Here is a 12733-nt window from a genome sequence, read left to right as displayed (position 1 = left end):
AGGGAGCAGGTCTTCTTCCATCGAGTGTGCCATGTTACTCTGCCATGTTTCTATAGTAGCCCAGAGCTGATAAACCCAACAGTGGCTCTAGGGCCTCTTGCATTTTTTGTACATTTCGCAGCCACCGCAGGTTCTCCTTCACCTTCGAAGGGGAGGGTTAGGCGAGGATTATTGACTTACTTTCAATCTGCAACCTCGCTGCTAGATGCCACTAAATACGACACACTAAAGGCCCAGTGTGGAGGATTTAATGGCGTGCAGTCGTGAGGTTGCAGATCGCAACCAACTCGAAACCCTTGCATCACCCTCCCCTACAGTGGCTGCAAAAAAAGTCAAAAAAAACACCAACGGCCCTCTCCAGAGGCAATGTTTGGTTTGTCCGTTCTGGGCTACTGTAGAAACATTGCAGTGCAACAGGGCAGACTCTGTGCAAGAGGACCCGCTCCCTCTGTAAGTATAAAGAGCTCCATCTAAGAAACCAAAAACACAACAGCTCTTATTTTCAGGTGATTATACACTAATGAAAACATAGCTGAATACTATATTCCACTTCTGCCAATGGATCCCTCAAAATCCTACACACCTTTAAGTTCGAGGACCCAGAAATGCAAAATCAACATTGATTAATCAGTCAGAAAATAGAGGTAAGGGCTCTGAAACATACAAAAGCTCAGAGCTTCCGTGGTGATGACTGGCCCTGCTGTCCAGGCTCCCTGGGTCCAGTGCTCATGGCTGCTGAAGGCCCCTTTAACTCAGAGCCTGTGACGTCAGTGGTGGGACAGAGATTTGTGAGGGAAAAGCAGCGAGTGATCACTCTGCCTCCCAGTCCAGACACCAGGAACACAACAGATACTGGCACAAGGAGTCCCCCTGTCAGAGCAGCCTGCCCATGAAAGACGAAAATACATGTCAACTAATTTGTGGCAAATTAATCAAGATTATTGTACTACGGCCACTGATTTATCTATCATTTAATATTTTTCATGAATAAATTATTTGTCTACTTTATTTCATCTTTGTATAAAGTCTAATACATAAAATTTATTTTTTTATTTTTTTATGAATTTAGATTTTTGTTACTAAAGTAACAGCAAGGTTAACTAGTTCCTGTACGTGACTGCAGTTATTTGGTCAGAATCAATTCAAAGTGAAATGCTGTGAACAGCTCAGCATAACATGAATGAAATGATAAAGGGCAGATAAATTCAGCACTTATTTTAAATCTGTATCAGTTGAAGGTTATGTACACATAACTTACACGTGTGATTGCATTAACTTACTAAGTCAAGACGTGCAAGTTCTAAATGTCAAGTTGTTGTGAAAAAAAATATTAATTTGCTCTAAAAAACAAGGCACTGTTGATTTCTCTAACGTTTTGACTTAATTCAAATATTTCAATTTTTGTATTTTGTTTTATGTAAAATTTTGTACTGGCCATTTTCATAGGGGGGGGACAGCCTGTCTATTGGGCAGATTTAAATCCCAGTTAAGACTGTGTGTGTGTGTGTGTGTGTGTGCGTGTGTGTGTGTGTGTGTGTAACTCTGCTATCTCAGAAAAATAAACTTTTGCTTTCCAGAGAAAACAAGTTTCCAGGTCGTGGAATACTTCTGTATAATTAGGATTTACTAAGTAAGTTCTCTGACCCCCACCGAGTGGTTCATCTGTCACAATAGACGATCTAAGAGAAAGAGAGAGCGAGAGAGAGAGAGAGAGAGAGCGAGAGCGAGAGAGAGAGAGAGAGAGAGTCTGTGTGTGTGTGTGTGTGTGTGTGTGTGTGTGTGTGTGTGTGTGTGTGTGTGTGTGTGTGATATCGCAGACGTCACAGCCTGCCGTTGATCCAGTTCAGTTAAGATCAGATGAGCCGTTGGTTCCCTCCCGTGGTAAACTGAACTAAATCCGGCAGTTTGACCCGGGACAGCCCGCCTCGCAGTCTGAACCGGGACACTTTCTATTTTTGCTTAACTCTGAATAACCACCATAACCAGCCGGGGCGGAGAGAGAGAGCCGCCGTTAAGTAACGTCCGTGACGTCGGTCCGCCCGGACCGCCACTCCGCTGAGCTCACTACCACGCTGTGTTTCAGGAGGCTCGTCATCGGTGTTTACTGGGTGATCGATTGATCCGATCGGAACCTAATCGTGGGGTCGCGAAGTGTGTGATGATGGAGAGGAAGAGGACGGACTGTCCCGCTCTGCCGCCCGGCTGGAAGAAGGAAGAAGTAATCAGGAAGTCCGGACTGAGCGCCGGGAAGAGCGACGTCTACTACTACAGGTAACGTTAGGTTCCTCCGCCACTCTCATCGACCAGGCTCTGATCAGTCCGGTCCCGCGGTAAACCGCTGATCGATCAGCCGAACTGAGGTTATTTGTCCTTCCTGTGACTGTCATCATCAGTTCTGAACACACTTCTGCAGATAGAGGCGTTGAGTTACTCAGTTACGTTACTGTCAAAGACGTTACACTTTAACGTATTTTCTGTCTTTTCTCTGGAGCTGCTCAGTGTCTCTGGGTGGTCAACACGGTGTCAGTGTGAAACACAAATAGTTATGATAATTTACATACAACCTTATATTCCATCAATATTTCATCACTCCACTCCTGTAGGGGTGGAGGCAGTGGCTCTGTGGTTGTTAACTGACACTGACGGTTCATTTCAACTACAGAGGTCACGAGTCGCTCATGTTTTATTATACTGCCTGGAAATTGAATTTTCCATCATAAATCACTGAGCCTGTTTCTTAAGTGGCCCAATGAGTGAAGCTGTGCCTGAACAGTGGCTGATGGTGTGCCACAGACCTGCCAGCCCTGACTGCTTGCTCATGGTTGACTGTTGTTGTGCTCCTGCTGGTCTGTAGACATCTGCCACTTATAGCCTGGTCATCACTGCTATTCAGTGACAGACTCCAGCATATAGTGATGATATGTTTGATTTATGATGGAAAATTCAATTTCCAGGCAGTATAATAAAACATGAGCGACCTCTGTAGTTGAAATGGGTTTACTGAGTGTTTAGTACTTACTTCCCATTTACCTTTGGTGCGTCGCTGCTGCTGGACTGGCACCTACCACTGATTTCCAGCACCACTCTTCTAACTGACGTAGGCCACTGCTGACCATTGTTATGCCACTGCTGTATGCCACATAAAACAGCATGGAACTCACATTTCACTGACAGACAGGTCCTCTGTAAAACTGGTAGCTTATAATGTTACACTGGGGCTAGCTGTAGCTACATGTCAGTGCTGTACAGCCTTGGGTTGAGTTAAATCATGAAACTAAGGTATCATATCTGCAGTAGCATGAAAAATGGATCCCTATTATTGTAATTATAATTACAACAGGGTTATAGCCTCGGAGACAAGGAGTCCGTCGTAGATGTAATGGAAGCGTTCTTTGTTTAACTGATGGCCTAAATGGTAATCAGGATGATTGATCAAATCAAGAAATTGGACATCGCATTGGTTGTATTTGCTTGAATGATTTCAGTGGTGGGTGGATCAGCAACACCCGTGACTAAGTGTTGTTGCCACAGGAAACACTCGTTGAGCAGCTACTTTGTCAGAAACACAACTGGTGTATCTTTGTTACAGCGCAGCTAAATTAACTCTTTTTTGTTTGTTTGTTTTTCTGAAAGAAAAAATAAGTAAGTCAGTAATTGGCATTGTGAATGGCAGACTCTGCACTCATGATGAAAACTGCCTTCTAAAGATATCATTACAGAATAGAACCTTTTTAATTCTTTTTTGGATATATTTAATTATGTACACTCAGTTGCCAGTGTGTTAGGTGCACCTAGCTCAAAGTAATGCAGTCCAACAGTCTAGCAATAAATCCAAACTTCATTAAGGTTGTAATGTTCAGTGTTTTTTTTTTAAACTGTTTCATGGAGATTTTTATTCAGCTGTATTGTGTTGTATTTTGGAGGTTGTAGTGTGTGGTACTGTTGAACTGTTATAACTGAACAGAACTGTTATACTGACAGTTGTTTGATATTTTGTCTATCAAAATGTTCTTTTTAAAATATAAATCTAGAAATAATATAATATTGTAAGATTGTTTTCTGTAATGTAAGCAATCAAAATTACCTGCAATAATTTATAAAAAGAAGAAAACAATGTCGTCATACTATAGACTAAAAGTCAGGGTCAGGATTCTGTCCCTCTCACATCCCCCAACTCTAAGTGCAGGCCTTAATCACTGGAGCACTTTTTTTTGCACTTTTCCTGCACATTACATTTGTCCAGTGTAACCTTAAGTGTATTCATATTCCATAGGAAGCAGAGCTAGGCAGCAACAGCTCAGCTACATTCTGTCTTTCTTTCTGTTTAGCTTTCTGTGCCTCAGTAATTTTAACTCTTCTGAAGTTTTAGCTTTTACATTTTTCCTCATTTTGTGCCTTCACTAACTACTGCAGTGTTAGATCACAAAGGAAATGATGTCAATCTCGACGCAGGTCTGTGTCGAGGCCGCGATGCCGCAGAGCTGTCGGCTGTTTTTTCACTTCCTGTTGATCAGCGGCGGAGGCATGGCTCAATCAGATTAACAGCTCAGAGTTAGAAACATCTGAGCCCCGTCACATCCTGGACCCAACATGAAGGTGATCTGCAGTTCAAAGCTGAGACTCCTCTTTACTTTCAGTTTGCTTTGTAATGTGACTCATCAGTTCCAGTAAGGAGACCAGTCAGCAGGTCGACTTACTGGAAGAGCAGCAACACCCTGCTGGGGCCTGTGCTGCCTCCATCTTCACAAACTAATGTTGTTAATCAGGAACGTTCTTCAAACACACATTTTATTTTCAGTTCTAATTCACATAACATCTAAAATATCCTCAGAATGATGCATCAGTTTAAGAAGAAGAGTTGGAGTAAGATTAAACACAATATATATGATACACACATGCACACAGATACACACATGCATGTTCATGCGCATGCATGCACACACACATGCACACACACACACACACACACACGCACACACACACGCACACACACACACACACACACAGAGCCTCTGATCTTTGCTTTGTTGCTGCTGACCTACATGTCAGACACAGCTGAATGACTGTATGTCATGTCTGTTCTTGTACATCTGTCTTTGTGGGGACCAATTACAGTTTTAAACATCTTCAAAACATATCTTTCAAAATTGAAGACATTTGAAAGTGACATTAGAAAGTAAGGATATTTTGTCTGGCCCTCACTTCTTCAGACAGGTTTTTGAGGCTTACAGTAGGGCTTGGTTTTATGGTTAAGGTTAGAATTAGGGTTTGGTTAAGGTTAGGGCTTGGGGGTGTATTACTGAATGTTAATGAGAGTCCTCATAAGCATTGAATTACAGTAGTGTGTGTCAGTGCAGATCATTGGATGAGGAAGTGTTTGACAGTTGCTGCTGGTGTCAGATGTGATGTCATAGCTGACTGATTCTCAGCACAGAGTCAATTCAAACTTGCCTCCTTGAGAGTTCAAAGTTGCTACGTGGAGCAGTAACTTCCTGGAGTCTCTGCTGGTTGTCTGGCTACTGCTCAGCCCCAAGAAACTGTCTGGCACACACTTGTCTTTTGCTCCGGGATATTTGCATAGTTTTAACAAATAAGATATAATGTTTTAATTAGTGAGCTTTAGAATTTCTGTTAGAGGAATTTTGGCGAGTGGATCCTCACAACTCTGAAACATCATTAATACCTCCTAGTAGTGGGAGATAAGTGGAGATGGCAGCTGGTAGTGTTTATAATGACAAGTTTATTTATGCGAGTGAATGAAGAGTTTATCCAATTTTGTATGACAGAGTTAACATTAAAAATATTTGAAAATAAAATGAGACATTAACTCAACTTCACTAGATTCTCGTAATACACATGGGTAGTGTACTTATGTATCATTAAAGCACTAATACTGTACTGTAGGACATGTGTAGTCACAGTCTAATATCTACAACTCCAAAGTCAAATTATCTAACAAATTCAAATTCCAAACCTTCTTGTATTTTTGTCAGTCTTCTTCTTCTTCTTCTTCCTAAGAAATCTGTCTTCCCATGCATGAAAATAAACAAAAATTAGCACACAAGCAGGGGGTGGCAGTCCCTGACGGCCCAATCTCTGGACTCGGAATTCTGGCAATGGGGGACAAGGAATGTCACCTCGCTGGGTGGGAAGGAGCCCAAGCTAGTGCGGGAGGTTGAGCGGTACCGGCTAAAGATAGTCGGGTTCACCTCCACGCACAGTCTGGGTTCTGGAACCCAACTCCATGAGAGAGGCTGGACTCTCTTCTACTCTGGAGTTGCCTGCAGTGAGAGGCGGCAGGCTGGTGTGGGCTTGCTTATAGCTCCCCACCTTAGCCGCTATGTGTTGGAGTTTTCCCCTACGCCTTCAGGTTGGGGACAAGTGCCTCAATGTTGTTTCGGCCTACAGGCCGAACAACAGTGTAGAATACCCACCCTTCTTGGAGTCCTGGAAAGTGCTCCGAATGGGGACTCCATTGTTCTAGTGGGGGACTTCAACGCTCACATGGGCAGCGACAGTTTTACCTGGAGGGGCGGGATTGGGAGGAACGCCCTCTCCGATCTGAACCCAAGTGGTGTTCTGTTATTGGACTGCTGTGCTAGTCACAGTTAACGAACACCATGTTCAAGCATAAGGGTGTCCATCAGTGCACGTGGCACCAGTACACTCTAGGCCGGAGGTCAATGATCGACTTCGTGGTCGTGTCATCTGACCTTCGGCCATATGTCTTGGACACTCGGGTGAAGAGAGGGGCTGAGCTGTCAACTGATCACCTCCTGGTTGTGAGTTGGATCCGCTGGCAGAGGAGAAAGCTGGACAGACTTGGCAGGCCCCGTTTGTTGATGCAGCTGTTCGGAGTTGTGGCCGTAAGGTCTTTGGTGCCTGTCGTGGCGGCAATCCCCAAGCTGAAGAAGGAGTCCTATCGAGCGTGGTTGGTTCGTGGGACTCCTGAGGCAGTTGACGGGTACCGGCAGGCCAAGCGTGCTGCGGCCCGGGCGGTTGTGGAAGCAAAAACTTGGGTATGGGAAAAGTTCGGGGAGACCATGGAGGAGGATTATCGGTTGGCCACAAGGATATTCTGGCAAACCGTCCGGCGCCTCAGAAGGGGGAAGCAGTGCCCTGCCAATACTGTTTACAGTGGAGGTGGGGAGCTGTTGACTTGGGGATATTGTCGGGCGGTGGAAAAGAATACTTTGAGGATCTGCTCAATCCCATTGCCACGCCTTCAGTAGAGGAAACAGGGGCTGGGGATCCAGAGGTTGGGCTTAGGTCACCGAGGTAGTTTGGAAGCTCCTCAGTGGCAAGGCACTGGGGGTGGATGAGATTCGCCCTGAGTACCTCAAGTCTCTGGATGTTGTGGGGCTGTCTTGGCTGATACGCCTCTGCAACATTGTGTGGCAGTTGGGGACAGTGCCCCTGGACTTGCAGACTGGGGTGGTGGTCCCTCTATTTAAGAAGGGGGACTGGAGGGTGTGCTCCAACTACAGGGGGATCACACTCCTCAGCCTCCCTGGTAAAGTCTATTCCAGTGTGTTGGAGAGGAGAATTTGGCCGATAGTTGAACCTTGGATTCAGGAGGAACAATGCGGTTTTCGTCCTGGTCATGGAACACTGGACCACCTCTACACCCTCTGCAGGGTGCTTGAGGGTTCGTGGTAGTTTGCCCAACCAGTCCACATGTGTTTTGTGGACTTGGAGAAGGCATTCGACCATGTCCCTCGTGGCATTCTGTGGGAGGTGCTTCGGGAGTATGGAGTCCGGGGCCCTCTACTACGGGCTGTCCGGTCTCTGTATGACCGTAGAAGCAGCTTGGTTCACATTGCCGGTAGTAAGTCAGACCAGTCAGTCCTTGTAAAAATAAATGACAGACATCTTTAGATAAAGGGCTTAAATTCTCAGAGTTTTGTCTTTGTAAATGACTTGCACATTACATTGCATTTACATGCAACCCTAGTGATTGCCAAGGTGGAGCCATCTGTGGAGTTTCACTTGGCAGGTAGACCAACAAGCTCATGACTTGTCCTTGGTATCTAAAGTTGTGAGTTAATCCCTACTCAGACATTGTGCTGCATGGATTAGAGACATGATTTCAAAGGTATGTTTAAGAAGTTTTAAATAATTATGATCCATGCAGCTCTGCTGACAAACCCTCATGTATTTGTCATTTGTCTCTTCCTGTTCCTCTTTTTCTTCATCCTCCATAGGCTCATTCATCTTAGCTATTAGCCTTTTTCCACAGTTTGTCTTTAGGGGCTTCTGTAACTCATTATTTTTACTTTGGTGTATTTTACAAAAGTGTTGCAGTTTCTGTCACCCTCTAGTATTTGCAAAAAGCTCAGTGCAGCTTTGAGCTATCTGGCCAGCCTGGTCATAATGGCTAGCAGCTACTATGTTACTCTTTCTTCATCTTGTTTTTTATGTGAATATGTGAGTCTCCGATGGCTTGAACCATTCATCCATTAATTAAAGCGCATACCATCATTATGGCTGATGCAGCTCTCATGTTGTCTTGTCCTCTGTTGTACGGTGCATGTACTGTATGGTTACCAACATATTTCTTATCACACCTATGGACATCTTACTTAAAAGATCATATTTTCTCAACATGATCACAACATGGGGGCAAAGGTCGTCAGTTCTGCTATATTTCTCATTTGTCTTCCTTCTCTTCCTTCTGTCATCTTCTTCTGTGTCTTTTTTTTCTTCTTCTTCCTCCTCAGAATGCTCGGCCCTGACTGACTGCAGTGCAGTAGCTATAATTCTGTCTCAAATTCAAGATCCTGTGTCCCCACTGTAGTTCTGACTAGCTACAATGTCAGTTAAGATAGTTTTCCCGACAATTAAAAATCTGTAAATGATTATTTTATTTTTTTTTGGATATCCAAAATAGATATGAAGAGATATCCTTAATTACCCTTCCTCTCTTCCTTCAGTCCATCAGGAAAGAAGTTCAGAAGTAAACCTCAGTTGTCCCGTTACCTTGGAAACACAGTGGATTTGGGATGTTTCGACTTTCGGACAGGGAAGATGATGCCTGGAAAACTGCAGAAGAACAAACAGAGACTCCGACATGACCCACTCAGCTTGGCCAAGGTAACACTGATGGATCACACCTGTGGAGGAGGGCTGTGGCTCTGCTGTGTTGTGTTGTGTGATATCAGATTATCAAACAAACAAAGCTAACAAAGCTCTTCCTGCAATAGTTCATAGTTCAGTAGGTCTGTTGACAAACACTCATTTACTGAAGCGCAAGAGTGATGCGAGCATGAAACCCCGCCCACCTACTGAAGTTTCTGTCTGTCATCTTCCGCTCTCATCATTCATCTAACAGTATACTGTAAAGACCAGGGCTGTAGTACTCGAGAACAGTTTCAAGACATTTCTCTGTTATCTCTGATTTGTCTCAGTCTCATCTGTATTTTGATTTAGACTTGTTGCATTCTTAAGGGTGCCTCAACTCAGACTCGTGATCTTGATCTTGTTGTTGTTTGACTCTGACTTGCTTCCGTCTCACTGATGCTTTGACTCTGTCTTGGTTTTGTGCCCGTTTGACTCACATATATCTCAGTTTTGTGGCTGTTTTGACTTTGACTTGTTCCAGTCATGTGGACATTTTACTCTCTTTTTTTTTTTTTTTTAATTTTATTTTTTTTTGGGTGTGGTGGAGTATTCACTCCCCCCCCCCCCCCCCCCCCCCATTAGCCGACTGATGTACCCCTGACTCACATATATCTCAGTTTTGTGGCTGTTTTGACTTTGACTTGTTCCAGTCGTGTGGACATTTTACTCTCATTTGTCTCATGTGTATTTTGACTCAGACTTGTCTCTGTAGTGTTTCGACTCTGACTTGTCTAGGTCTTGTCAGTGTTTTGATATGGAGTTATCTCAATGTCATGGATATTTGAGTCTTTGATTTTGTGGGTGTTTTGACTCAGACTTGTCTTTGTCTTGTAGGTGTTTTACTCTGACTAGTCTTGGACATGGCTTCAGTGGTCTTGACTACAGCACTGGTAAACAGTATATTTGTTGTGAAAATGTATCCACAGTTCTTCAATCAGCTGCATCCAATGTAGCATTTTAAGCTGCATTTTCTGACTCCAAACAAACTTCACTATGAGCAGATGGGCCTCATTAAGTTCTGGAATCCACCTAATTAAATTTGATTGGTCATCCAACCTGGGTCAGCTGACACACCACACTCTCGTTCTGCACACATAGGACCAAACCTGAGTCTGTGGTGATAAATCCTCTTCTAATACTAACTGATTCTAAAGCAGCCCAAAAGCATCAATATTGTTGCTATGGTTATCAGCACTTTAATGTACTGTACTGAGCTCTGATTTAGAACTGTGGTTAAAGTGATGACCAGAGCAATAATAGTGGTGTCCACTTATATGATTTATTTTAACAAATGCCTTATCAGAAACCAGGATTTTCCATGACAGTGGTTACTGCAGTAATATGCTCCGCCCACACAGATCAGATTGCTGTGTGTGTGTGTGTGTGTGTGTGTGTGTGTGTAAGAGGTGTGTGCTGTTTTGTGTTTGTGCTGCAGTCTTTGTACCAAAGATAACAGGGGCACTGACTCCTCCCACACAGCAGTGTGTAGAAAAAGAAGCTTGTTCACTTCTTCACAGTGACAAAAACACAAACCATAAAGGATCAAAGTAAGGAATTAAAGAGTGAATGGAGGAAAGGAAAAGTTCAGGTGTAAAGGAAGGAAGACTTGACCATCAGGTGTAGTTTTCTGTTTATCCACACTCACGTGACCCTCATGACCTAAAGTAACATGGAAAACCAGTGGAGAGTCCAGCTCCCTGACAGACTACAGTGTTCATTACAGCCACAGTATGAAAGTGTTGAACAGAACAAACAACATACTGATGATTGAGCTATTCAAAGGGACTGTGTCCACCAAAGTGTATTTTTTTTTCCTGCTGAAAGCACCAGGCACTCTTCTGAAAACACCCAGCTAGGAGCCCTTGAGAGAGCTATGGAGGCGCAATGTTTTTCAGCTGTGACACTTTTGGTTGCTATGTTCCAGAATATATATGTCGTGGGGGCAGCAGTCTAAGCACGGATGCCCAGACTTCCCTCTCCCCAGACACTTCCTCCAGTTCTTCCGGGAGGACCCCGAGGAGGCCAGCCGAGTGACATAGTCCCTCCAGCGTGTCCTGGATCTTCCCTGGGGCCTCTTCCCGGTGGGGCATGCCCAGAACACCCTCCCAGGAAGGCGTCCAGGAGGCATCCGATAAAGATGCCCGAGCCACCTCAGCTGGCTCCTCTCAACATGGAGGAGCAGCGGCTCTACTCTGAGCTCTTCCCGAGTAACAGAGCTCCTCACCCTATCTCTAAGGGAGCGCCCCACCACCCTGCGGAGGAAACTCATTTCAGCCGCTTGTATCCGAGATCTCGTTCTTTCAGTCATGACCCAAAGTTCATGACCACAGGTGAGGGTAGGAACGTAGATTGACTGGTAAATCAAGAGCTTTGCCTTTCAGCTCAGCTCCTTCTTCACCACGACGCAACGACTGCATCACTGTAGCCACCGCAGTTATCCGCCTGTCAATCTCACGCTCCATCCTTCACTCACTCGTGAACAAGACCCCAAGATACTTGAACTCCTCCACTTGAGACAGGAACTATCCTCCAACCCAGAGGGGGCAAGCCACCCTTTTCCAGTCGAGAACCATGGCCTCAGACTTGGAGGTGCTGCTTCTCATCCCAGCCGCTTCGCACTCGGCTGCAAAACGCCCCAAGACATGCTGGAGCTCCTGGTTCAAAGAAGCCAACAGGACAACATCATCCGCAAAAAGCAGAGATGAGATCCTGTGGTCCCCAAACCAGACTCCCTCCGGCCCTTGGCTGCACCTAGAAATTCTGTCCATAAAAATAATGAACAGAACCGGTGACAAAGGGCAACCCTGCCGGAGTCCAACATGCATGTGATAACCTCAGGATACATCACACATAATGTGCCCTAGCTTAGCATCAGTTGAAGTTTCATTCCAACCTCACACTTGTGCTGTTCCTAATGTCAAAATGTCTTCTCTGAAAATTGCCAATTTAAAGTCTGTGCGTTAAGTACAGAGCAAGAGTCATGGTGTGGTTAGCCTAGCCACAGATAAAGACTGAACATGGGGGGGCAGCTAACATGGCTCTGTCCAAAGTTTAAAAAACAAGTGAGTGATGCACTTCTAACATAAAAGTACCCCTAAAAACACAAAATGAACTGTTGTGTATCCATTGCTGTTTGTGCACGGACTAAACAAACAACATATAAGAGGCTATGGAGCTTTAAAGGTCAGGCTAGCTGCTTCCTCTGGCTTCCATTCTTTACGCGAAGCTAAACTAATCACCTCACAACACCAACTACACCAGAGCGGTTGTTGAGATGTGTTGTTTTAAGTATGACCAAGCAACATCCTACAACAGGGCAAAAATAATGTAATAGACTTACATTCCTTTCCTGGGGACTTACCCTCACCATAACCACTACTTGCCTAATCATAACCCAAGTCTTCACCCTAAAATTTAATGATTTACATTATGGGGACATTTTGTCCCCACAAGTAAGGCGAGTCCCCACGATACATTGCCACACACACACGGAAACACACAGACACACACACACACACTTATTTGTGAAACCACAGCTTGGAGTTAACCCATTGAGATCAACTTCCAAACACTCAGTATACACACACACATATAAAAACACAATACATACAAT

The 12733-nt window shown here is 44.5% G+C and overlaps 1 protein-coding gene across 2 annotated transcripts in view; it reads left to right on the top strand.

Moving 5' to 3' along the window:
- Positions 1-1809: 1809 nt before the first annotated feature.
- The window catches only part of mbd2 (methyl-CpG binding domain protein 2), a 31362-nt gene continuing 20438 nt past the window's right edge, over positions 1810-12733 (top strand). For both annotated transcript variants that reach the window (XM_041960753.1, XM_041960754.1), the window contains exons 1-2: positions 1810-2271; positions 8934-9093. In XM_041960753.1, the coding sequence (XP_041816687.1) occupies positions 2159-2271; positions 8934-9093 (273 nt within the window). In that variant the 5' untranslated portion in view covers positions 1810-2158. The remainder of the gene's footprint in view (positions 2272-8933; positions 9094-12733) is intronic.

Source organism: Chelmon rostratus, chromosome 19 (genome assembly GCF_017976325.1).
Source record: "Chelmon rostratus isolate fCheRos1 chromosome 19, fCheRos1.pri, whole genome shotgun sequence".
Lineage (NCBI taxonomy): Eukaryota > Metazoa > Chordata > Actinopteri > Chaetodontiformes > Chaetodontidae > Chelmon > Chelmon rostratus.
This window is presented reverse-complemented; position numbering and strand designations above follow the sequence as displayed.